The following is a 24903-nucleotide window of genomic DNA, read 5'->3' as shown; positions in this document are numbered from 1 at the left end:
TCCTTTCTGTTTACCTCTTCATTATTCAGTCAAAAAAGATATATATATAATTCCAGCTTTCAAAGTAAGTTTCCTTTCTCAAGTTATTTTTTCAGATTTCACAACATAATAAATAATTCTGATTAGCTCAGTAGCAAAGGATTTACCCTTTTCCTAATAAATCCAAATAGTTTCAGTGGAACAAGTTCACAGTCATTTTTCTTTTCTATCCCTTCCTTCAAGAGTTGCCTCTTCACTTTTCTATACTCAAATTTATATTTCAGGTTTTAAGCTGAAGAAAAATCCTTCTCTCTGCAGAGATTTTCTCATCAATGAGCCATATCTATTTTTTAATAGGAATATCAGAGCCAGCCTGATGGAACAAACACCCTTAGACACCTTCTGGACATGAATGTCTCTATAAAAATATTAAAGCCCCAAAGGCTGAATTGTTTGCAGGTTTAACTGAGCTGACAGAGTAAGAGCCACTGCCCTAAGACAAAGTGAGGGCTCAGGTCTGTGGCACACAATCAATAGCACAGGATTCCTTCAGCCCCCCTGCCCTCAGTGGTGCCACTCTGGGCACCAACTCAGTGGGTGAGAGATGGGCACTGTAAAAATGGTGACAGAAATGCTGCCCTTCCTTTAATGCATTAATAAAAGTTGAATGAAGATACTTGGGAAAATCATAATTCAAAGAAACATTTTGATTTTAGCATTTTACTTTTGTATAAGCCCTTATTTTTTTAGCCAGAGTTTGAAACTTTTAGTCAGTGTGCTGGAATTTGACCTATAACAGATACTTTTAACTCTAACACAGTGTAAGGGCATGAGGGGACCTTTGTTTCCAGTTTCTTATTGGCACAAATGGTGTGACCCAAATGTCAGTGCCCAGTGCAGCCCCACCCCTGCACAGGGCTGGGCACAGACAGAAACACAAGGCACAACTGCTGCACCTCGTGGGTGCCAGGCTGGTACCAGCAGTGAGAAAAGAACTACAGGAAAGTGAAAAATTACATATTTAACCAGTAGAGAGATGGCAATAATTATTTTATACTACACTGAATTCTGTCTGGGGCCATTAATTACATGAGTCAAGCTGTTGGTCTGAGTGGCAGTGAGGGGTTTACAAACCATGGACAGGACAAAAGGTTCCCTCCCATCAGCAGCGTGTTCAGGTGCCCTCAAGGTGTGTTGGCACAGAAAATACACTGCAGACAAGGCTGAAGGCAGCAGGTACCTCCCAGCTTTACCCAGTGGGTCTCTTCTGTTCTCTGTGCTGTGCACCAGGGAGCAATGCTGCTTTATGGTAAAGGAAAAAAAAGCACCCCAAGGACAGGGAGTTGCTGCAAATACAAGAAAGCCCACACTGCTAAAGGCAAACTTGCTTTGTTTTCACTCTTCAGAATAAAAGGGCAAATCTCTGTTTGCTTCACCCCCATCAGAAGTGCCAACCCTTGTTCTGCCAAACAGGATCAGGCCAGTATTGATTCTACTCTGAGAATAATGTTGCTGAAGATGAGATGGTTTACACACACACCAAAACAAGGAGCAATAATGAAGCTGGAATAGCAAAGTGGAGCCTTAAGCAGTTCAATTCACACCATGATCAGGTTTATGAGCTCAAGAGAGTTGGAGCTCTTCATTACATGGATGGAAGGCTTCACAAACAGCCTCAGGAGCTGAGGGAGCACTGGAGGCCCTTCAGCTCAAGGTCAATGCACTGTCACACTGCTCAGTGCCCAGGGGCACTCTGTTATCAGGGATGAGTCTGACAAGGGCTGAGACACTCCCTGCCACTGCCAGCCCTGCAGCAGGAGCATCCCTGCATCCCACCATGCTCAGCCTCTTCTGTAAAGAAGATTCCAGAATTAAAGGGTGTGATGAGGACAGTGCCCAGTGCCCGGGGCGGTGCCTGCCCGCACTTGGTCACCCCAAGCTCTGGCTCTGCTCAGGGCCAGGAGGTCACTGCCCACAGGGGTGGCAGCAGTGGCAGCCCTGCCTGTGTCTGTGTCCCTCTGCTACTCAGCTGCTGGCACAACTTTAACTGGATGCCTCCCAGGTTCATGTCACAAAAGGCAGAGGAAAAGCAGCCTGGCTCCATTTCTGTGGCACTTGCAGAAGTGCAGAAATCCATTACAGCTCCTCTGCCCACCCCACTCCTGCACACATCTCCCATATATCCTTAGACTTAAAACATCCTCTCCTATTCAGTCTCTGCTTACACAGAAGTTTGTCACACTTTTGGCTGCCCTGTCACACCCATCTATACCTTCTCTCCCCAAAATGGTAAAGCTGTAAGAGCAGAACTGCACACAACTCGTTACATCATTGATCAGCACCAGTTTTAGCTGCTGTTCTCTCACTCTGCCATTCCAGCAGGTGAGGAGAGTTCAAGTGGCTTAAAGGTTTAAATGATCACGTTCATGTCTCCAAAATACTTATTGCTGCTCAAGCCTAAAAACATGTATTCTAGATGGGACTTTTCTCCCTACTAGAGGAGTCATTAGGAAGCCAACCAGTGAGAGAACTTCCATCACTGATAACCCTTGGATGTAAAGCCAAGGTGCTGGATGGCAGTGCAGTCTCTGTCTCTGCCCTGTGCCCTCCCTGCAGGCACTGATGCTGTCTCTGCTCTGGGCAGGCTGTGCTGTGCCCAGGGGCACTCTGTGCCCTCCCTGCAGGCACTGATGCTGTCTCTGCTCTGGGCAGGCTGTGCTGTGCCCAGGGGCACTCTGTGCCCTCCCTGCAGGCACTGATGCTGTGTCTACTCTGGACAGGCTGTACTGTTCTCAGGGGGCCTCTCAGAGAGGCACAAATACTGCACCAACCACATCCCCAAGGTGCTCATAGTGCATTACTCAGCCAAAGCAGCAGCAGCAGAAGGCAACACATCACCCAAGTTACTGACACCCAGAGAGGCTCAGGGCTCTCAACAGCACTGAGAGTGCTCAGGTGGGCTCTGCTACTGCCTCTCCTGGTTCCTCCTTTGTGCCAGTCCGGTGTGGTGACAGCAATCACCCAGTATTTGCAAAGAAGAAACAAAGTCCTTTACTCTGTTGCTGAGTGCAGCTTGACACCATCAGTGACCCTGTTAGAAAACCCCAATCCTTGGAAATACATCCTTCATTAATGTTGCAGGCAAATCAGAGTGAATATAAGCAGCTTTGAACTCTCAACTCATCATAACCTACAGTGGTAACTATGTGAAATGAATAAATGGAGCTGGATTCAGTGATGATCTCTGACCAGGTTCCAAAGGTGGCACTTGCTGCACCAACAGCAAGCAAAAGGGATCAGAAATGAGGCCAACCTGTCAGGAAAATACTGCTCACTTGAACTTACATTCCATGTAGTTTTGTGCTCTAGAGATTATTATCATTTTTCATTTTCCATCCTGTTGCTGAGTGCCTCCAAACTGCACATGAACTTTCCATGGTGCCACCTGCCCTCTATCCCGTGCTCAGGGCCCCTCTGGATCCCCTGAGGGGCTGGGAAGGAGGGAGGAGGCCCAGGAGCCTTTAAATGGTGCACAGAGAGGGGAAAAGGGCTTTGTCAGAGCACTTTGTCAGATGCACGTGGCATTAAGGCATTGCTGCAGTGAGGCCAGGCCTGGAAGGGCAGAGAGCTCCTCAGAAATCACATCATCATCATAAATAAATAAACCTCTCAGAGGTGCACAAAGAGATAGACCTTAAACATATGTGGTTTAACCCCAGTCAGCAACTAAACCTCCCACAGCCACTCATTTGTTACCCCCAGTGGGATGGGGGAAAGAATCAAAGAGGAAAAGCGAGTGCACTGCTCAGCAGTAACAAAAACACCCCTGACTTATCAACAGTGTCCAGCATAAATCCAACCAGAGCCCTATGCCAGCTACACTCAAGAAAATGAACTCTTTCCTACCCAAAACCAGCATACAGACCAAAAGCATCACATCTTCACCCCAAACAGCAGATTTCATGTGTCTTGGCCAAGTATTTTGATTTTATGTTGACTTACAGAAAAATATTGCAGTGTGTCCAGCAGCAGAGATTCCAAAGCTTTCTGAAGCACATCCCAGGGCTGCTGGCACAGACATGTCCTGGCACAGAGATGGCACCTCCAAGGCTGCTGGGAATGAGCACTGCAAGTCTGGAACTTGTCATTCAAAATTGTTCTGTTAAAAGAGTGATGAATTAAAAAGACTGGATCTCATTTTTCAGGCTGGCAGTAGCCTTTGGAAATCAGTTTTTGGTATCCATAATGGCCTGTTTTCCCATGGATTAATAAAGCCAGAGCCAAGGGGAGCCATTGCTACCAACACGAGTCCAGGGCTCAGACAGCTCATTATCAGCAGACCCCTCTGCTCCCCATCCCAGGGTTTACATGTGCAGATCTCCATAACTGAATGCCAGGCAGAACATCATGCCAAGCAGATGCTTTGCCCCAGATCAGCAGGAGCTCAGTGCCAGCAGAAAGGAGGGGACAGTGCAGAGTCTGAGCAGCTCTAATGGTGACTCATGGAAAGGCTACACATGCAAAGCACAGCAGGACTCAAAATGGAGCCCTGGGGGAATCCCAAATAACTGAAGCTCAGCTGGAATGAAAAATGCTCTGGAGCAACAAATTCAACATGCCAGGGAAAAAAAACAGGTCTGTATAGAATAAAGTCTTGCAAGCAGATTGGCAAACACAGGAGCAAAATTGTGCTGAGGTGAAAACCAAAATACAAAGGGTGTTACCATGATGGGAATGGGGACCTGAAACACATTAACCTAATTGCACTCTCACCAATTAAAATGGGGACACTTTCAGCCTCAGAATCCTGTGTGTTAACAAACACCTCAGCACCCTGTTGGCCATGCAGAGCTGCACTTTCTATGTGTCTTTTCAATGAAATGTGAGTAATATGCAATTAGCAACCAGTTTCCAATTAAAACACTGTTTCCAAGTACCCTGACCCTGCCACCTGAATGCCCGTGGGAGGCCTTGGCACCTCCTTCCTGAGCAGCTCTGCCACCCTCAGTCCCAAATGCCACACACACACATCTTTAAAGGCAAAAACCAGCATGGAGAAACAGAGCAACACCTACCCCAGTGTCAGGAGCTGCTCCTTCCTCTGCTGTTCCTCCTGCTGCTGTTCCCTCCTCCCCTCTGCAGCAGCTCCCTGGGGGCTCCCATCAGGCTGTGGCTCCAGCTGGGGCAGTGCCAAAGTGGAGGCAGCTGGTTCTGGGCCTTTCAGAGCCCACTGGCAGCTGCCCTGGGCAACCAGAAAGCAAAGCTGAGAGGAAACACAAATCCACTGCTATCAGAGCATGCAACAAGAACCAAGGGCTGCCTTGGGCATGGTGTTTTACTGCAGTGAAATATTTAGAGCAAAAATAAATACTGCAGTACAACCACCCAGAACATATTTCAGAGCATGGCTGGCTTTATTCAAGCTACATATTCCCAATTCTAACCAAAAAAGGGGTTCACAGCATGTACCCTGTGTGGAAACAACTACTGCAAATATTCCAACACTTGTAGGAGAGAAGGTTCAGACCAAGCAAAAGCACATCCTCCCAGTACCATAATATCAGCCCTCCCTAAACAGCTGTCCATGGATTAACTGTGCCAGTTCACCTTTCCCAAGCTGTGAAGGAGGGTTTTCTAAGACAAAAGGGATCAGTGGCTCATCTGTGTGCTGGGTGGGAAGGTTCCACTGCTGCAGGTGGGTGGGTGTGCAGAGCTCTGCCCCAGAGCTGCACCTGTGGGGTGAAAGGAGAAACAACCAAATGTGCCTCAGGGACAGAGTTTCCCTTGGGATGGTGAAGGCACTGACATTCCTGAAAGCAAAACTAATTCATTTTCTTGTTAATCCAATCTCAGCAAATCTGTGCTGGGATGGAGAGGATGGTCCAAGTGCCTGCATGGCAGAGGCTTCCATAGGAAGGGGTGTCACTGCTCTGGGGCTGAAAGAATCAGAGCTGAGGTTGATACAACCAGAAGCAAACACAATTTCTGGCCCATTCCTATCCTGAGACCTTCCCAAGCTAATCCAGATAATGACAACCTGCACAAAAATCACTGGGTTTCAGTCCTTGTGCTGCAAAGGCACTCCTGGGATTGCTGTGAGTCCCCAAACCACACCAAACCCACAGAATAAATGGACACTGCTCTGGGTGGCAGAGCAGTTCCCAGTGTGCCCAGTTACCTCTGACTCTGTTTAATGGGATGGAACAAACCCTTCCCAGAGCTGTGTCAGTGCCTGTGTCAGACACATGTGCATTCCCAGGGCACACCAGACTGCCCCTGGATAAATCCTGGGATCTCTCCTGGGCTCAGGAGCCCCTGCAGCTCCTTCATTCCCACAGTGCCAGTGAGTCCCTGCCACTGCCATGAGCCCAAGGAACAGCCTTGTACCCCCCAGAGCACCTCAATGTACAGCAGGAACAGCCTTGTACCCCCCAGAGCACCTCAATGCACAGCAGGAACAGCCCTGTACCCCCCAGAGCACCTCAATGCACAGCAGGAACAGCCTTGTACCCCCCAGAGCACCTCAATGCACAGCAGGAACAGCCCTGTACCCCCCAGAGCACCTCAATGCACAGCAGGAACAGCCTTGTACCCCCCAGAGCACCTCAATGCACAGCAGGAACAGCCTTGTACCCCCCAAACACAGCCCTCAATGCACAGCAGGAACAGCCTTGTACCCCCCAAACACAGCCCTCAATGCACAGCAGGAACAGCCTTGTACCCCCCAGAGCACCTCAATGCACAGCAGGAACAGCCTTGTACCCCCCAGAGCACCTCAATGCACAGCAGGAACAGCCTTGTACCCCCCAGAGCACCTCAATGCACAGCAGGAACAGCCTTGTACCCCCCAAACACAGCCCTCAATGCACAGCAGGAACAGCCTTGTACCCCCCAAACACAGCCCTCAATGCACAGCAGGAACAGCCTTGTACCCCCCAGAGCACCTCAATGCACAGCAGGAACAGCCTTGTACCCCCCAGAGCACCTCAATGCACAGCAGGAACAGCCTTGTACCCCCCAAACACAGCCCTCAATGCACAGCAGGAACAGCCTTGTACCCACCAAACACAGCCCTCAATGCACAGCAGGAACAGCCTTGTACCCCCCAGAGCACCTCAATGCACAGCAGGAACAGCCTTGTACCCACCAGAAGACAGACCTCAAGGCACAGCAGGAACACTGTGCTTGTCACTGGGTTTGAACATGTGATCAGCTGCTCTGCTCACAAGTCCAAGACCAGCTTTGTGTTTAATTAATTTTCTTAGAATGGGGCGTGGTGAGGGGAGGTGTTATAACTTCTAGGACTGTTATTCCTCAGGGCAATTTTGTCAGCCAGAAATATATAAAATTTTTTTTAAAGTTCTATAGAATTGGGTATTTCACTGTTCTTACCCTTCTGGAACATACCACAATTAGTGCCAAGAATTCCATTTTCATCAACCTGGACTTGCCCAAGGCAGTGCCTGTTGCCAGTGGGACTCACATGGGATTCTGCTGCTTAGAAGGAACTGCCCTGTGCAATCAGTGTCTCTGCCTGGCTCTCACATGTCCCTCAGCCACCTTCAGAGGCAGCCAGTGCCCCCCCACATCCACACTGAAATCCTCATTTAAAATGTCAGAGCAGCCTCTTTTTCTTGGAGATCTGCTCCTTTTTTATCTGTTACAAAACCATTTTCCTACTGGAAAAAAATGGGATAATCCTTTACATGAGGATGCTGCAGTTCTCTTAAAATGTGCTGTTTTACCTCTAATTACAGTACTGGGGAAGGGATTCTTTCAGTAATTTATTCCCTACAGACAAATTTACAGCAACTACATAATTAGGCATGAATCTTAAGTAAACACGAAAATGCTAATTTGCTTCCCAGTGCCTGCACCTCATTAATTAGGTTTTGTTTTGTATTTACCTTTCAGCCTGTATGAAAGTCTCCCATGTGACAGGAGCACTTCATTCCCTTTCCATGCTCAGTGCCATCTCACCTTCTGCAGCTCCTGTCTCAGGCAGGGTGGGAGAGGTTGTTCCAGTCTGTGCAGCAACAAAGGTTGGATAAAAAAAGTACCTGGACTGAGAAAATTAGAGGTATAAAATAGTGTAATTGGGAAAAACATTCACCCTCATGTAACTGTTCATAGACTTCATCAAGTTAAAAGTGCAAACACAATTTTGCAGTGGAAATCTGGTTTATTTTTAGCATGAATTTAGACTTTTCTCTAGACTTTACTGTACTATACTAGACAGTATTTGCATCTGTGATTCTGTCCTCTGGGTGCATTAACACTGCAGTGCCCCAAACAAAATCATGGAATCCAAAGTTTAAACTTGCTGTAATTTTTTAAAAGCTGCCTCCTGATTCAAGGATAGTTATATTTGGTCTTCACACTCCTGTGTGCCCTTCTAGCACATGACACCAAATCCCTGCCCGTGGTCCAATTTGAAAATAATAAATGCAAAAACATGGACACTTTTCAGCTCACATATGAACAGGTTCTGAAGAATGGGCAAAGTCTGGTGCTGCCACTTCCAAGAGGCAGCAGCAGAGCAGCAGCACTGCCAGTGTTGCAGGTGCCAGTGTTGCAGTGAGTGCAGTGCCCACGCAGGGCCCCTGGTGCCACACAAGGCTGTTTGGGAGCAATTGTGCCACATCAAGAGGTTATTACTCTACTTTTTGCCGATCCTCTCCTCCATTTCATCACTATTGGAGGCTACAGGCTTCTCCAAACTGTCAGCTCATGGCATGTGTGATTGCTTCTAACTCAGTTCTGCCTAAATGAATGCAACAGCTGAAACACTTCTAATAACAGTTATCACACACAGCTCGGGGCAGCAAAGCTGCCTGTGGGGAGACTGCAAATGTGGCCACACTGACTGGTCAGAGGGGGGGTCATTGCAGGGGAGGGGTGAGGAACAGCTCAGATGGGGTGTGGAACAGCAGGAAAACTTGAACCAAGAAGCTGAATCCAAATGGCAATCTGATGGCAGTGTGGCTGTGCTCCCTCAGCTTTACATCTCAGAGAGAGGCACGGTCAGTGTTGGTGTCTGGTGTAACAGAGCACTGCTCAGGGAACATCAGACCTTGCCACCTGCTTCTTTCTCAGGCCTCACTTTCCTTTTCAGGTCTCAGAACATCAGCCGTAGCACAACCACAGTGGGCAGTGACAGCACTGTCAGTGAAACAGGACACAGGGGTGACAGTGGGAAAGGCTCACAAAGTTATGAAATGCAACAGCAAAGGAAAACAAAAATGGGTATTTCTGTTGGTTATTTCCATTCAATTATATTAACAAGTTCACAAAGGTGTTCCTGAAGACATGAAACCAGTGGATTTGTTACCTGAAAGATGTGCAGTCACAAAATTAGGTCCCTTGTTGCTCTTAAAACTCCTCTTTGACACTTGGATCCTCTGAAGGATTTCTAGTTAATTTTAAAATAAAACTACTTACCTGTGTTAGTGTCTTTTTGCCAACTATTTCCTGGCACCACTAAATGTAACATTAATTCCAGAAGGGTAAGATTTCTTACCCTTCTGTGAGTCTAATTTCTTTAGGGGAAAATGATCCCTCCTTTTTTCTACCCTTGTATTACGTTCTCAGAACTCTACCTGCATACCAATCATTTGGATAAGTGAGTGACATATCCCATGTTTTTCCAGCCTCTGATTCTCAGCCTTTCCCCAAAGGATGGTGGTTGGTAACTACTGGCTGTCACCAGGTACCATTATTTTCAATATAGTGGGATTCTAAGAGCCAAGTAAGAATTTAAAAATAAAGCTTAATTTAAAATCATTCTTTCTTGAAATGTAAATATTATCTGGAAACGGTTAAAAGATTAACATGAATTCTGGAAAAAAAATTGTCTCTTGATATTTTCAAAAGGAGAATGTTATTTCTTAGTCTAGCTATCTATAATTGCAGCTTTCAGTGGTTGTTTGCTGGAGGTTTAGAGCTGGGAGGCAATTGGGCAATTAAAGCCCAGAACATTTTCTAGCTCCCCAGTGCAGAAAAATCGTCCCTCAGACTGTCAGTGCCAGGTCAACTGTGAGACAGTTGGCACATTAACCAAAGGTCATTAATGGTGCTATGAAGCCTCTTGTTTAATACCAGTTCTATTACAGTGATCTCCTCTCCCATGGCTCACACATTCAGTGGTCACTGGCTTGAAAAACAAGCCTCTGCTAGTACCAGTATTGAAGGCAGAATGGAGAGAGCCAGAGCCTTTGGAACAGCTGTTTACCTCAGATGCTTCATCAGTGTGTCTGTCTCTTCAGGACCAGTGTCTCTGTGGGGAGCTTGGAACTTTTCCAAACTTGAAAGGTGTTACTAAAAAAATAGTGTTTCAAAGAAAGCCAGAAAGAGTTAAAGGTAAGGCTAAGCCTCAGCAAAAAAAAAAGTGCCTTTAAATGTGTTAGTGTTGCTACTTAATATTAATTATTTAATATCCACGATTAGCAGTCAAAATGCCTAATTTTTTGGTTCAACAGCTTATCTATTCAGTCCTGTACTTGTCATTGACCAAGAGCCCTTAAAATAAGTGGCTGTATCACAAAAGGATGCTCAGCCTGAACTCAGCTGCCAAGACAAGCACTTTTTAGCTGCAGACATTACCCTGTAAAGATATTTGTTGCCATTCCATTTGTAAAATGACACCAGCAACTCTGTGTAAAGAAATCAGCCATTATTAAATGTAATCATCCTGTGTGTGTTTGTTCTTTCACATACCAAGTTCCCCAAGTATTTATGGCCATGCATCCAACACTGCAGGTCCTCTTGTCCTGCTCTGACTCCCAGGACAGCAGCTCCCCTGCCCCCAGTGCTGTCCCCGTGTGTCACTGTTGGCATCGCCCCGGGGGGTGAGAAGAGTCACCAAAGTGGAGCAGAATAGTCTAAAATTAATGCCTTGACTTAATGCCAGTAACTTCCATTACCAGATCAAAACTGCTCCTTGGTTTGCAGCCTGAATTCCACAGCCCTGCCCAAAGCATTGAGCACCTGTGAACACACACAGGCTGTGCTGGGGAGAGCCTCAGATCCCCAGGAGTGCTGATGCCAACCTGCACAGCACATCCAGCATTCCAACCACCTCCAGCTGGTGGCTGATCTACACACAGGGATTTACAGGTGACTGTCAATCTCTCTGAAGCTGAATGCCGAGACATCCTGAGCGTCTTGTCAGTGCAACTGTCCAATTCTTCCCTTAATTCATAGAGGGTGGAAGAAATTCCAAGTACTCTTTAAAATGGAAAGACATGACAAGATCTAGACAGGCATCCCAAATCAGACTGGAGACGTTATGCACTTAGTAGAATTGGAAGAGAAGAAACTCATTAGGCTTTTTATCTTCAAGGATGGCATGCTCAAATTAGGTCTTCATTTACTTGGGGTAAATGAAATATTCATCAGCTCACTGATTCTGAGCCATATCCTCCTCCTGTTGAAGTGTTACAACTGAGAAATTAACTGACACCCAGGAATGCAATTAAAAGCCTTTCATCTCTACACACTGCCTTAGATATGGTCCAAATCACAGTGACTGTGGAAATGACCAGATGCCTTTACACTGTATAATGGGGGATGTGTAATAGTGTTTCCTGCAGTACTTTTTAAGTATCACCCACCACCACACCAAGCTCTGGGTGGGCCTCTGTCTTACCTTTACAGGCCCTCAGTCTGTAACTGTTGGAACACCACCTTCAGATGACCAGCAGGTATTTGTTCTTCATTCACAGGTACAAAGGTGTAGTTCCTTGTCCATTAACCTCAATTAAAAACAGCAGTGAACTCTCAGCAATGGGCATGTACTTAAAAGGGGGAAATGGAAATTAAAATTCTCTACTCATTGGGGAAAAAAGAACGTATTTGGCACAAAAGCAGTGGCCCCAAGATGAAGTGTCTCCAGTATTTACTTTTTGAGTAACAACATGACTAGAGCAAAGATCACAAAAAGTTTCCTTCCTGCGGCATTCACCTTCTGTCAGGTGCTGTTCCACATGGCCAGTAGCTGACTTCACTGATGGCCAAATGAGCACCACCCTAAAACACCCCTCCCCAAATCCAGCCACGCCCCAGATGTGCAAATATGACACAGGAAGAACCAAACTGTACACAACAGCAAGTTCCACTGGCACTGTGGCAATCTCTGCCAAGACACTGCCAAAGCGCCTCAAAAACACCTGTGCCAATATTCCATGCACCAAAAGAATAGTTCCTGTTCAACAACAGCACAGAGGAACCACTTAGCAATTCCAAAACCTCAAGGAGAACAAACCAACAATATATTAAGAGAAATATTTCAACATTAGCTCTGATAAACAAGTTTAATAATCTGCTACTTTACAGGACAGCTATTTAAAAATCAAAACCACACACCTAAAACCTCAAGACATCAACAGCCAGATTTGTCAGTTGGGGTTTTGCTAAAGACAAGACATTGTACATACCAAAGTGAGTTGCTGTCTTTCCATACTGCACTGGAGCTGATGAGCAACAGCCCATTTCCAATGGAGTGCAACTCCCCCAGGCAAAGCCAAGCACTTGGTTCCATTACTGTATCCTGTTCCCAGGTGAAAAGATTTGGGAAGTGTGCACACACATCACCTCACATTTCCAACCTGACCTCCAAGGAGGTCACTGTGATTGCTCTGCAGTCACACTGGTCTTCCCTCCCAAAGAACAAGGTGTTAAAAACACACAGTGGGTGAAAATGCCCAATCCAGACCTGTGCAGCAGTTCTGGACTGCACATAAATGCACTGCTTGGTGCTTTTCGTGAAGCACAAGACAGACCGCACAGAATTACCACTCACCCCAATGAGAAGTGAGTGCTGATACACCACAAATTAAAAACTCATTTGTCTCCTATTCCCAGCAATAATTTGGGAAATTTAAACCAAATAAGAAAAAATAGAATTCTATTTATTCCATTTGCTCCTTGTTTCAGAGAAGTTAAAATAGGTGTCAATACAGACACAGCACTTTTTCTTCCATAAGAGAGTAAGTCTGCAATTCAGAACTGCATTTCATGCCCATTCCATCCTATGAATCTAGGTCAGTCCAAACCCAAACCTCCAAAGGAGGAAGAGGAATCCATGTTGTAGAGAAAATGACAGTTCCAAAGAAAGCCCCCACCACAAGTTTCCTATGGGGAGAGCAAGTGTCTTCCCTTCCCTGCAGCCTGGGGTGTGAGGGCTGGTGCTCCTGGCTGTGAGTGAGCTCAGGACAGCAGGGGCTGCCGGCCGGGGCACGGGAAGGCGACTGTCTGGAAGGGCTTGCACCAAAAACGCTTTCACAGGTGATGCTGCTCGAGTGCCCAGAGGGATTCCCTTCAGGAAGAACAAGACTGAGGCAGAGGTTCAGAGACGAGGCACAGGACGGGGTCGCAGCCGTCCCACCGTCAGCGGGTGGGGAAGCCCCCGCGGTGGGTCCCTCCGCGGCCCCCTCGGAAGCCACCGCGCTCCCCACGGAAGTTGGTCCTGTTCCTCTCCCTGCCCCTTTCTCCCCGGCCTGCTGCAGTCCCTCCTCTGCCGCCTCCCCTGGGCGCTCCCCCGCCCCGGTCCGACTTGGACTTGGGCGGCGGTGACTTGGGCCGCAGCCGCTCGATCTCCTCGGTGCAGCCGGTCAGGTGCGAGTTGGGAGCCGTGAAGTACGAGGAATACGTCTCCGCGTTGAAGTTGCTGTTGGTGAGGGTGGGTCCTACTGTCAGCCAACCTGGGCAACAAAACCAGAGTCAACCACAGCAACAACAACCTTCCTGCTGCCAGGCCACTGCTGGCATTTTCCCACTCAGTGAGCACTCAAGTGACAGGGAGAAACACCTGCGTGTCACCTGCACAGGATGGAATGGAAAGGTCGCCTCTGGGAAAGCCAGAGGCGTTGAAAAGTTAAGATTTTAGTTGGGTATTTCTAAGGGCTGCTTTTTTTCTTTCAGTTACACATGGCTATGGGAACATCCATGCTGTGGTTTCACAGGCCCCCTGCCCCTCCTTCCTACTTACACCACAGCAATGATTTCCAGCCCCTCTGGGACCAGACTGAGCCTGACCAGTGAATTCATGTAATTTAAAACAACACCATCCTTCTCCTTCTCCCCTTCTGCCCTTCTTAAAAGGCACTTAAACTTGAGTTAGGTAACCTTGTCTGCAGAACCCAGCTGTGACAGTGCAGCCAAGAGCACAGCCTGCTGGGAGCACATCTCTGAAAACAGTAACACCTCTGCTGAAGCCCACACGACATGGAAACAGAGCTTGGAGAGTTAAATTAACCTGTTTGTACAAAAACATTCAGGGGGTACTTCAGCTTCCCCAAGTGAATCAGGACAGGCAGACACCCAAACCAAGCACATTCTTCTTCACAAACAGCAGTTTTGTGACTGACAGATCTTCACATGTAGCAAAAATGTATCTCCTTGAGATCTGTGACACACATCTGGAAACCTCTTTAGGACCCTGACATGAAGCAGGGAATTGTGCTACTCTGTCTTACACATGATAAAGACATTTCAATTTTTAGAACCAGTGTGGAGATTATTTCACTGTTAAGTCCAGAAAAGAAGTTTAATGGAAAGGGAATATTGAGAAAATGAAAAGACAGAAATTACACCTTTCAGTATTCCAATAGAAAACGGAGTAACTGCAGCATTTATCTTCAATTAGAGGTAACATGGAGAACAGAAGCATAAAGGTCTTAGTGTTTGAGCATTATTTACTTCTAAAAATGAATATTTATAAAATAAAAGCCTTTTGTAAAAAGCCTTTTCAAACTGGAGTTATGACGTGATCTTGTTCCCAAAGATGATAAAGAATTGTAACTGAACTGTAATATTGTTTAGAGGGGTTCTCTATGATGCTCCTGCAACACAGGCTGAGGATTCACCCCAAGACAGATGTTCTTGCCCAGAAAATACATGTGTGAGATCTTTAGTTCTAGTAAATCTTTCTGCTTTTTGACCATGAGGGACAGAACATTAATTAGAGCAGGAGTCCCTTGGCCACCATCACAGTGCTGGGAGAACAGACAAGTGATGCAGTCACATGCAAAAATACAGTTATCCAGCTGGTGTGAGTCCTGGCAGAAGGAGGATGCAATAGGATTAACCATTATTGCCTCAGGTCCCATCAGAACCCACCCAGTGGCCTTGGATGGCAGTGGGTTATTGAAGCCCATTTGCCAAAGCCCAAGGTAAGAGTTACCTGGTCGAATTGTACTGTCCCTCCCAAAAAGGTGAAGCCGTCGTCGCCCAAGGCAGAAATGCTCAATGATGTGAAAAATCTCGACAGGTTTTTCTATGTTTCCGATTTCAGGCTCCTCTGTGATGATGAGGTCGATGTCAACGTTGGCGTGGATGAAGTCTCCGTCCGTGCTGCGGCGCACGGTGCCCTTGATGCCCATGAGGCAGTGCTCCTGGGGACACACAGAGCCCTGTCACACCTCTGTGGCACCACTGCTGGGGCACTGGCGCACTAAGCGCCGCCAGATGGCTCCAGAAAAAGTTGCAGACAAGAGCACCTAATTGTTCCCAGGTTTTGGAAAGGGTTTTCAGAGCTGGTGAGTAAATACGAAAGGCTCAGCTGACCTATCAAATCTATGCAGTTGGTCAACTGCACTCAAGCAACAGGGGGTTTGGACCTTCAATTTAACTAAAAAGGCAGAATACTGCTAAACAAATTAGCCATCAGGAACTAGTCCTTCAAAGAACTATCTGAAGCATTTTACTTCTATACCACACATCACTCACTCATACCTGACATTCTCTAACAGGCCACCTGAGCCATGTAGAGATGCCTCAACTACACAGAATGGAAGCTGTAACCATTGGTAAATACATCCTGTCCAACAGGCTGTTTGTTTAGTCAGAATAAACATGCTCCATTTGCAATGCTTATTACAAAGTGACCCAACCCTCAATAAACAGCAGTACCAGAAATTATTCTTCTTGGTTAAACCAAGACAAAGTCCCCCTCCAAATCCTCCTGTGTTAGTTTGAACCTCTCTGAGTGAGCTGCACATATTTGCAATACTATACACAATAAACATAAAATATTTATACATACAAATATTTATAACGAATAGAACACACTTTCAAACAAACTTCAAATTAATGTAAATGCAAGTCAATGAAAGATATCTTAAAGGGAAGTTTGTACTGCTAAAAATGGCAAACCTGAGACAGAGTTGAGGATGTTTAACGCCAATGAATGATTAAGGAATGAGGAATGTGTCCTGAGGTTAACTGACCCTTGCAATTATTAAACAGCCAGCCAACTCTATTCAGTAAAACTGCCAGTTACACCCACATATACCCAAACACATTATTTATTAATCTCATCTACCTTTCTCTAAGTTTTGAATAACATACATTTGAGTCCTAAAATCAGAACATTTTCTTTCTCTGCACCTCCTTCAACACATATCCTCCCCAATGCACCCCTAAAACCCCCCTGTTTGCTCCAAACCAAGCTGGCCCATTCCATCACCTTCAGGGAGCCACAAGATGCTGGCTGAGCTCTGGTGCCTCACAGTCCTCTCCCTGCTTCTAACTCTGGGCACATACTCACACATGTGCATTTAGAACCAGTAGCTAATCTCTAGTTATTTTTTTTATTATTAGATCCATTTATAATCTACAATTTAATGTCAGAATCTTTTAAAAATTCTATTGCCAAGTTTAGTTCCACGAAACATGCTTTGCAGAACTCTGAAGTCCTCGTGTCTGCTTTCCTGAAAGCCTGTCACCAACTGCTGTGGAGCACTGGGTGTTCCATCAGCAGAGAGGGACAGGGTGGAGACAGAGGAAGAATGGAGCCAAACCTTTACCTTGGTTCTCTGGAAAACAGCCTTAGGGTCTAGGGTCTTGGTCTTTCCAGGATTGTTCTTATTTGTTTTAATCCAGCAAATGTCCTCACATCTTCTGTAGCCCCATTTCCGTAGACACTAAATATCATAAACAAACCAAACAGGTCACACTACACCAAAAATGTAAGAAACTTGAACTGAACACTCATATAGGTACTTGACTTTTCTGAAAGCATGGCTGGAAATTTGTCACAGATGAATGACAGAGTTTCCTGGCACACCATGTGTTTTGACAAGTCACCCCTAAAAATTAACATTAAAGAGGCTTATGTGCACACTGACTTATCTACACACCTTTTTTTCTTTTTTTAATATCTAACAAATATAAGATCCCACATGGAATCCTGCGCTAAATTTTACATAGTGACATATAAATGTAATCAAAATCAGTCTGAACAATGTCGAGACCAGCTGCCTTAGCCTTATCTTCATTAATACCTGAATCCTGGTAGTTTTCACATCAGTGTAAATTCTGTAATTGGGAAAATAAATAGCCAAAAGTTTTTGGTACTGTTTTATGGCTTTCCTATTACCTATTGAAAAAAACCAAATCAAACTAACAAAGACCCCTCAAAAACCCCAAAACCTCCAAAAACTCTGCAACAGCTTAAATTAATATTTTTATCCTTAAATCCTCTAAGTGTAGTCTTGGAAAAGAAGAAATGGGGCATAAAAGACTTAAGCTCATTTGGCTGTTGCTTTTAAGGGCTGTCCAGCTACTACAAACATGTCTATGAGCAGAACCAATCTATGTAACCAATCTCAGAATGAAAAGCAGATAAAGCAAACAGATTAGTGACCACAGGCTGCCCTTTAACATTTGTTTATGAATTGTTTTCATCAAAAGCACTGCTCAAAGTAAATAGTGTTTCAGCACACAGGAGCCAGTTGGGAATTCTTACTGCAGGATCCCCAACAAAAGCAGCGCTACCCTGACATGCAGAAAATGACAGTTTTATCTCAATTTATGAAACAGTAGCACCTTTCTCCTGGAATATTTCTGGCAAAAAACTACTGAGGCTTGTGTTAAAAAAGTTGTAAAAGCTCCCCATATGGTAACCTGTCCCTATGGCAACACACACATGAAAACCGAGACAGCAGGACAGCTCTCTAGACCCCACAGAATTGTGTTTCCTCACACAGTCCGTGACTCGTGGAAAATAAAGAGTATCTAAACAGTTAATGCCACTTAAAATTACATATCCTCTACCACAGTAACAAAACATCCCTCAGTAGTTACAGCTGAGAATTCCATACAGGAAAAAGTCAATGATAAAAATAAACTCTTAAGCCTGGTCTTGATAAATTGAATTAAAACATCATCTTACCACTCGGCCGAGATCCAGACCCTCGCCTGACCCACACCACAGAAAAACAAATGACCTTGGGGCTGCAATTTCTTCAATTTCCAATTTCATGATCTAATAATGAGCAATAAAAATGTTTCTGAATTAAATACAAATCACCAATTCTATCAGGAAGAATGCTAAGTCCCAGAGCACTGTCACAGAAAGCATCAGGAAGCCCTGTTATTGGAGATGACAGCCAAACTTTTAGAACTGTTTTCCAGAAAATATCTTGTAGAAGTTCCCTTTCCAGTACCCAAGTGCCTGTTTTCAACTGTGCTGGTTTTGGCTGGGGTGGAGTCAGTGGGGCTGAACCACAACACAAATGTTGAACACACAAGGATAGTACTCTGTTTCTCTTCATCCCTGGAACTACTGAAGGTTGTGAAACCATGTTATAAAAATCCTGGTCTAATTTCTACCACTGTATAGGAAAGACCTTCTCTTCCTTTTATGTCAGGAAAAATGCAACAAGAATTTTTGAGGACAGTGATAAACTGATAACTGTGTAACTCTGAAGATGAAGTAACTTAAATGCAAAGCATCTGTTAGTCATTGCTAACCACATCAAATCAAGCCTCATTCCGTGCCACTATGAGGAACAGTAATGCAGCAGAAGCCAAACAATGACTCCAATCTCCAGCACTTCCAGTTGTTCTGTCAGGATGGAATGTTTTACCCCCAGGCAATGCTGCCAAGCACCAGTTTTGCCTGAGGTAACAGAATGGCTAACAGGGATACCTTCCCCTCATCACAGTCACCTAGTCTTTTATCACATCACAGCCATGAACACCTTTGTTTTCAAATTTACTCCTTAAAGGTAGCCTGAATTTTATTTGTTTGACTGACTGCTTTTCCAGAGCTGACCTCATAGAAAAGGAAAAAATACGGAATGGACTGTCAATACACCAATGAACTGACTAGCCAGGAAGGGAATATAGAAATACAAGAAAAAACCTTTCACTCGTGAGGTTTTGTTCACAAGTTCTATTTTGTTAGGCTTGTAAGGACTACAAGTGGTTTGAATATTAAAATTTCCCATCCAGACAATATTTGAAGAAGGAGGATGTCGGTGAAGTAGTGAACTGATCTACTCTTTTGACTACAAGACAAGCACATTAAAAAGCATACCTTGAAAATCTCCAGAATTGAAAAGCAAGAGAATATTTTCAAAGGACATTCTGTATTTCAACACCAAAAACTAAAGAGACAACTCCCAGAACGTAAGGGTAGGGAGAAGACCCACTGTTAAGAGATTTAAGTTTTCAGCCAGGCTCAGAAGAACAAAATTTGTTAAATGACTCAAAAAAAAGTCCTTGAACACAAATAGTGTAGGCATGCATACAACATAAAACTTAGTTTTGTAATAATCTAGCGTTTAAAGAAAACCCACTTTTTTCTTTAAAACACATCTCAACCATTTTGATACCAAATTAAATCCTGAAACCTTTTGTTTAAATGCATGTGTAACACCTTTCCCATAGCAAGGCCAGCACTTACATCATCCCAGGTCCAGCACTTCTCGTTGGCAGTAATGCCAGTCTCCCGGTAATATTCTTCCAGGGGTGGTTCCAGGAGAATCACATCAAATTTGGACTTCAGCTCCCTAATATCAAATGCTTCCAAGTCTGCTTGTAAATACCTGTTTGAACAGAAGATGACAGACTGTTTGGACAAGGTGTGACAGTGATTTGAAAATTAAACTCCACATGGCATTTCTGTGTGCCAGTACAGAGCAGGGTCTCCTGTGTGGTTCATACAGCTCAAATGCTCTACATCTAGAGGAGACCCACAGCACATCCTCTGAATCGAGGCTGGATGCTACTGTAATCTGGTTTTTAACTAGCCTTTCTTTTAATAAGCAGTTTCTAGGATTCTAATTTAGCAAGCAGATGCCCACACCTACTGAACAGCATTATCTAGTACAGATTCACTGCAGTTTCTGGACTATTCAGGAGGAGGAGGCAAACACTCACTGCCTGGCTGACACATTTCTATTCTGCTTCACTTTGGGAAAGTGGTGTATTTTTAGAATTTCCCTTTATTATACATTATGTTCAAAACATTCTGAAGACTGGAAATGCTGTTACTTTTCATATAGTACAAATGTATTTGTCCCTGTAACAAAAGGAAAATTCCCCCATATATTGATTTTATTAAATACACACACTCTTACTGCTCTCCTCCACACCTGCCCACCACTCCCTGCTGTATCACAATCAAAAAAACTGCACTGCCCTCCCTTAAATACCTATAACCTTAAGAAAGCTGATCAGAGGACCACGACTTCCCACCTCCCTAAAGCACCTGTAAGAGATTATTATTCCATGTGTGTATTTGGTGTTACCAGAAGGCAGCATTTGATTCCTACCCCCCCCTTTTCTCGGCTGTCAGTGCCAAAGCACACCTAACTTAAAACAGCAAGGTGAGCCCTGCAATTTGCGTCTCAGTTGTTCAGACAACCATTTCAGAGGTGTCTGTGTGGATACCATTCAATAAGGCTGGTTTGCTCAGCACAGATCAGGCCTGCTGTACATTACAAGCATTAGGCTGGCATTCCAACAGTAACATGTTGCACTCCTGTGCTGTGTCTGACCTTCAGCAAGAACTCAGAGGTCATTCCAAGTCAACAGGACAAATGACTTCCAGTCAACCTAAACATTCCTGGTCTTCAACTACAAAATACCATCTGATTAATGGATACTAAGGTAATAGCTGAACACTATACAGAAACCAGCTGGTACAAGAACAATGAGGGTTATATTAAGAGGTCAATTTTTAAAGGCTTTTCTTGTTATTGTAAATGGCATGATAACATGAAATTCACAATCACATGACATTGTTTTTAATCCCAAATTAAAGCCTGCAGAACAACCAGTTGACAATTTCATCACATCAAAGCTTTAAGAAATTACACACTGGAAAGAAAATCTAGTTTATACACTATATTAAAAATCTAGATTATAATAACAAAACCAAACTAATTTTGTTCTTCTATGATTCAATTGATAAATTTGTATAAACAGAAACAGACAATGTAAATTCTAAGCAGGTGCTGAAGATAGAGATTTGGAAAGCAGACAACTAACTTCAAACAGGTCTGGAGAAGAAAGGCATTTTCCACAAGAACACTTACATGGGAGGAGTGTTAGATTTAGATATCAGCTCATCCTTCAATCTGATGAGCTCTCTAAGTTTTGGATATTCTTCAAACCTATCTGCTAAGCCTAAGAAGAAGAAAACATGAAGTTAACAACTACTTAACAGAGTAAATCTGTATCAATTAAGCATTGTCCAGTATTCTGAATAGGTCCAAATGTTAACACTTAGCCTCATTTTAATTTTTGTTTGAATAAACCAAACCCTTCAAAGCAGTGTTTTGTTCAGTACTTGACAAAAGCCTCTTGCCTTCACCCAGCTATTAAAGCAGTGCCTGTGCTCTGATGTTCCCTAGAGCACTACAGTGAGCATGAATTTACAACTCCAGTGACCAGAAGGAAACAACCTCTCATTTACACTGAAATCCCAGGGTATCCACATCCCTAAGTTTCTGTTAAGATCTCATTAACACGCAGTTACAGAATACTCTTCTTTAACCTTTGAAGACTATTTCTAGGCAGCAACCAGGGTGTGGCTGGTTCCCTGAGGCAACCCTCACATTGAGATTTGGTGCTCTGCTGTCAGTCAAAGATTTGAACATGTTCCTGCACTTAGCTTTATGATGACAATTTTCCCAACTTTCATATATACAGAATGCAAAAGAGGTAACTCAAAAAGGTCTTTTGCAGCAGATGCTTTTCAAACGAAAATATAATTTTCAGTACCTTACATTGTCTCTTCCCCAAAAAACAGACTGTATGTTTTTGTTACTGCTAGCAGTAGGCTCAGCATTTCCAAACAAACCAGGCACCATTCTTGCCTCCCAGGAAGTATCAGTTCAACTTGAACAGAAGTTATGTACAAATCTTTGTGTTCACTTAAATGTACAACTTTAAATGCTACTAATCCACTGTGGGGAACAACCCAGCCAAACCCACAGACCCTACAACCCTTCAGCCCTCTCCATATTTTTAGTTCCAAATTCTGAACTCCCAACCCAGGACTGCATCGATAAACACAAAGTTCTTAGTACCTAATCTCTTATCTCTTACTACTCATGCATAAAACACCCCAAAATTACTGTCATTCTTTTCCTTAAAATATACAATAGCTTGAAACCATCACTGATTTCTCCTGATTTTCACTACTGTACTGCTTCCAGCCAGTGCAAGTCCAATACTCCTCTCCAGGAGAAACAGAAGCCAGGTATCAGCAGCTAAACAACAGATGGAAAAAAATTCCAATCAAAAAGCAAACAAACCTTCCCTTCCAACAGCAGCATCAAAAAGAAAAAATGTGTGTTCCAGAACCACTGCTGCTTTACTGCTTTTCTCAGGCCCATGCCCCATTATGAAGTGGCACCCAAGCAGAGCTTTGATCACTATGCAGAGAACATGTGCTACCCCCACTGCTCACCCTGACACACCTCAGCTCCACCGAGGGTCTGCCCTCACTGGCTGCTGACAAGCTCATTCCCACATTAACACCTGCACAACCATTTCTCCTGTCCCTTCCCAATTCCTCAGGCAGCAGAACAGTCATGGTAAATAACACTGGCTGCTATTTCTCTGTATTCATTTCAGAGAACAGTGTAGAACCACCTCAAGTACTTTGCCATGAAGCCCAGGTGCTTTTCAGATAAAGATGTAACCGAGTCAAAGCAGCCCATTTTTCACAAAAACCATCCGGGTGTGTTTCACAGAGGCATTCCCAGAATATACAGAAGAAATAAATCAGGTGCCTTCCCAGGCAAACAAAACCTCTTTGGGCTGCCATCTATAAACACAACCCACTTGCCCTGACAATCTTAAACTTGATAAAATACAGAGAATTGCTGCATGAAACTGCAGAGGGAGGTGTCCTGCTTATTTTAAAAACCAAGTAACTACCAGGCACCTATTCTGGGAAACAGGACCAAACTGTACCTTAGTTTTAGAAAAATTAAATCCAGGCCTAAGGAAGCATCATTTCAGTAACAAGTTCAGTGATGGCTGGATACAGATAAAACTTAGAAAATGACATCCTCTAAGCTTGGGCCTGTTATAAAATTTACAAAATTGAGCTGGTAAACTTTATCCATGTTGCTTCCTGACTTACACATATGTAAATTTCCATACTTTACACGCTATATGCATTCTTAAGAGGAAAGGAAATAGTTGAACTGTCAGTTACTCAAACTTGCAAGTATTTCAAAGTCTGCTCATTAAACTCATCTACTTTCTGGAATCAAAAGAGCTTGGTTTTGAAAGAAATTTTCCTGTTAAATACTCTCAAGTAAAACCAAAGGTAAGTGCAGCCTATGTAATAATCTCCTCCTCATTAAAAATAAACTCATTCACAGAAATGTCCATACTGAAATATTTCCAGAGAGACAAAACAAGGAAGTGTATGTGTATCTGTACTTCCCAGTAAGACATTTCAAAAGGGGAAGAAAAAGAAGTGCTATCAAATAAAATGAGTTCTCTACAAACAGTTACTGAGTGTGACATACCAACGTCTCTGATGAAGTTCTGGGGTCTGTGTCCTGTATCCACAAAGTGCTGGCAGTAATCGTTGTGTGGATTTAAGCTCTGAGTGCCCTGCAGGACAGAAGGGAGTTCTGTGAGAGCAACGGGCAGATAACTGGACATACATACACACACACACTACACGTGCTAGTCTGATAAATGAGAAAGTAACACATTTATTTTCTCATCAACATGCCTTTATAAGCTACTCTATAGTCAAGACCATCATTTTAGTTCCAAGCCAGGCTCACTGTTACTGCAGCTCGCTGTGATTTGACTCAGAGCTTTACTCAGACCAATGTATCACGAGTTACAGTGGTATCTTCCACAGGAAACTTCCATACCTGTGAATTCCAGGCCATCACTTCAGCCTTTTAAGCTCCATTTCCAATACCACCAACTGCAGGAACTGTTTAACCCAACTGTGCCAGCTTTGACTGCACTCACAATTGCAGAAGCAGCTCACCTTAAGAAAGGTACTGGAATCTTTGTAAATCTCTTCTTCATAGGGCAGGTTCTCTTCATCTTGCTGCAGCTCTACTTCATCCTTGCAAATAAAGCAGGTATTACAAGCATGTCAGATGAAGCTCCTTTCCTTACAAAGCAGAATCATAATGAGAAGTGGGCTGTCTGCAGATGTTTCCTAAAACTGCACATCATGAATGGTTCCTGCTCCAGTTTGGGAGGGGAAAAAAAGAATTACCTATTCTTAAAAAGGTCTGCACCTCTTTCAGTAATGAGGTGGGAAAGGCCCCTGAAAGAAGAATGAAATGAGAGTCTCTTCATTTCTAGCCCCTGACAGTGTAGCCAGTGCTTTACAAAGTGCAGAATTTTTTTTGTCCCCCAAAACATTCACTCCTTGGACTGAAACAAATTGTATATTGTTGATATTCTTCTGTATTAGAACTTTTGAGCATTTATATTCACTCAATCATCTCTTACATTTCAACCCTGGCAGCAAAGTCCACACTTTGCAGAAACAGCTCATGGTACAAGTTCTATGTACAAGGATTTAATTTCGACTGTCCTTTAAAGTATCTTTCAAATTCCCATTTCACAGCCCCAGAATTTACAGGAATTTTATTGCAATTTCCCCCCCCCCACTGGTGAGTCACTAACTGCTCACTC

The 24903-nt window shown here is 44.1% G+C and overlaps 1 protein-coding gene across 1 annotated transcript in view; it reads right to left on the bottom strand.

Moving 5' to 3' along the window:
* Positions 1–12271: 12271 nt before the first annotated feature.
* METTL14 (methyltransferase 14, N6-adenosine-methyltransferase non-catalytic subunit) overlaps positions 12272–24903 on the bottom strand; it is a 41626-nt gene continuing 28994 nt past the window's right edge. Inside the window, exons 7-14 of the mRNA XM_071555474.1 lie at positions 24242–24322; positions 23760–23847; positions 21306–21396; positions 19670–19811; positions 18152–18244; positions 16785–16901; positions 15161–15371; positions 12272–13679 (exon numbers count right to left, since the gene is read on the bottom strand). Coding sequence (XP_071411575.1) covers positions 13366–13679; positions 15161–15371; positions 16785–16901; positions 18152–18244; positions 19670–19811; positions 21306–21396; positions 23760–23847; positions 24242–24322 — 1137 coding nt within the window. The 3' untranslated portion in view covers positions 12272–13365. The remainder of the gene's footprint in view (positions 13680–15160; positions 15372–16784; positions 16902–18151; positions 18245–19669; positions 19812–21305; positions 21397–23759; positions 23848–24241; positions 24323–24903) is intronic.

The sequence above is a fragment of the Pithys albifrons genome, chromosome 5, assembly GCF_047495875.1.
Source record: "Pithys albifrons albifrons isolate INPA30051 chromosome 5, PitAlb_v1, whole genome shotgun sequence".
NCBI lineage: Eukaryota > Metazoa > Chordata > Aves > Passeriformes > Thamnophilidae > Pithys > Pithys albifrons.
The sequence above is the reverse complement of the archived record's forward strand: the minus strand, read 5'-3'. Positions and strand labels throughout refer to the sequence as shown.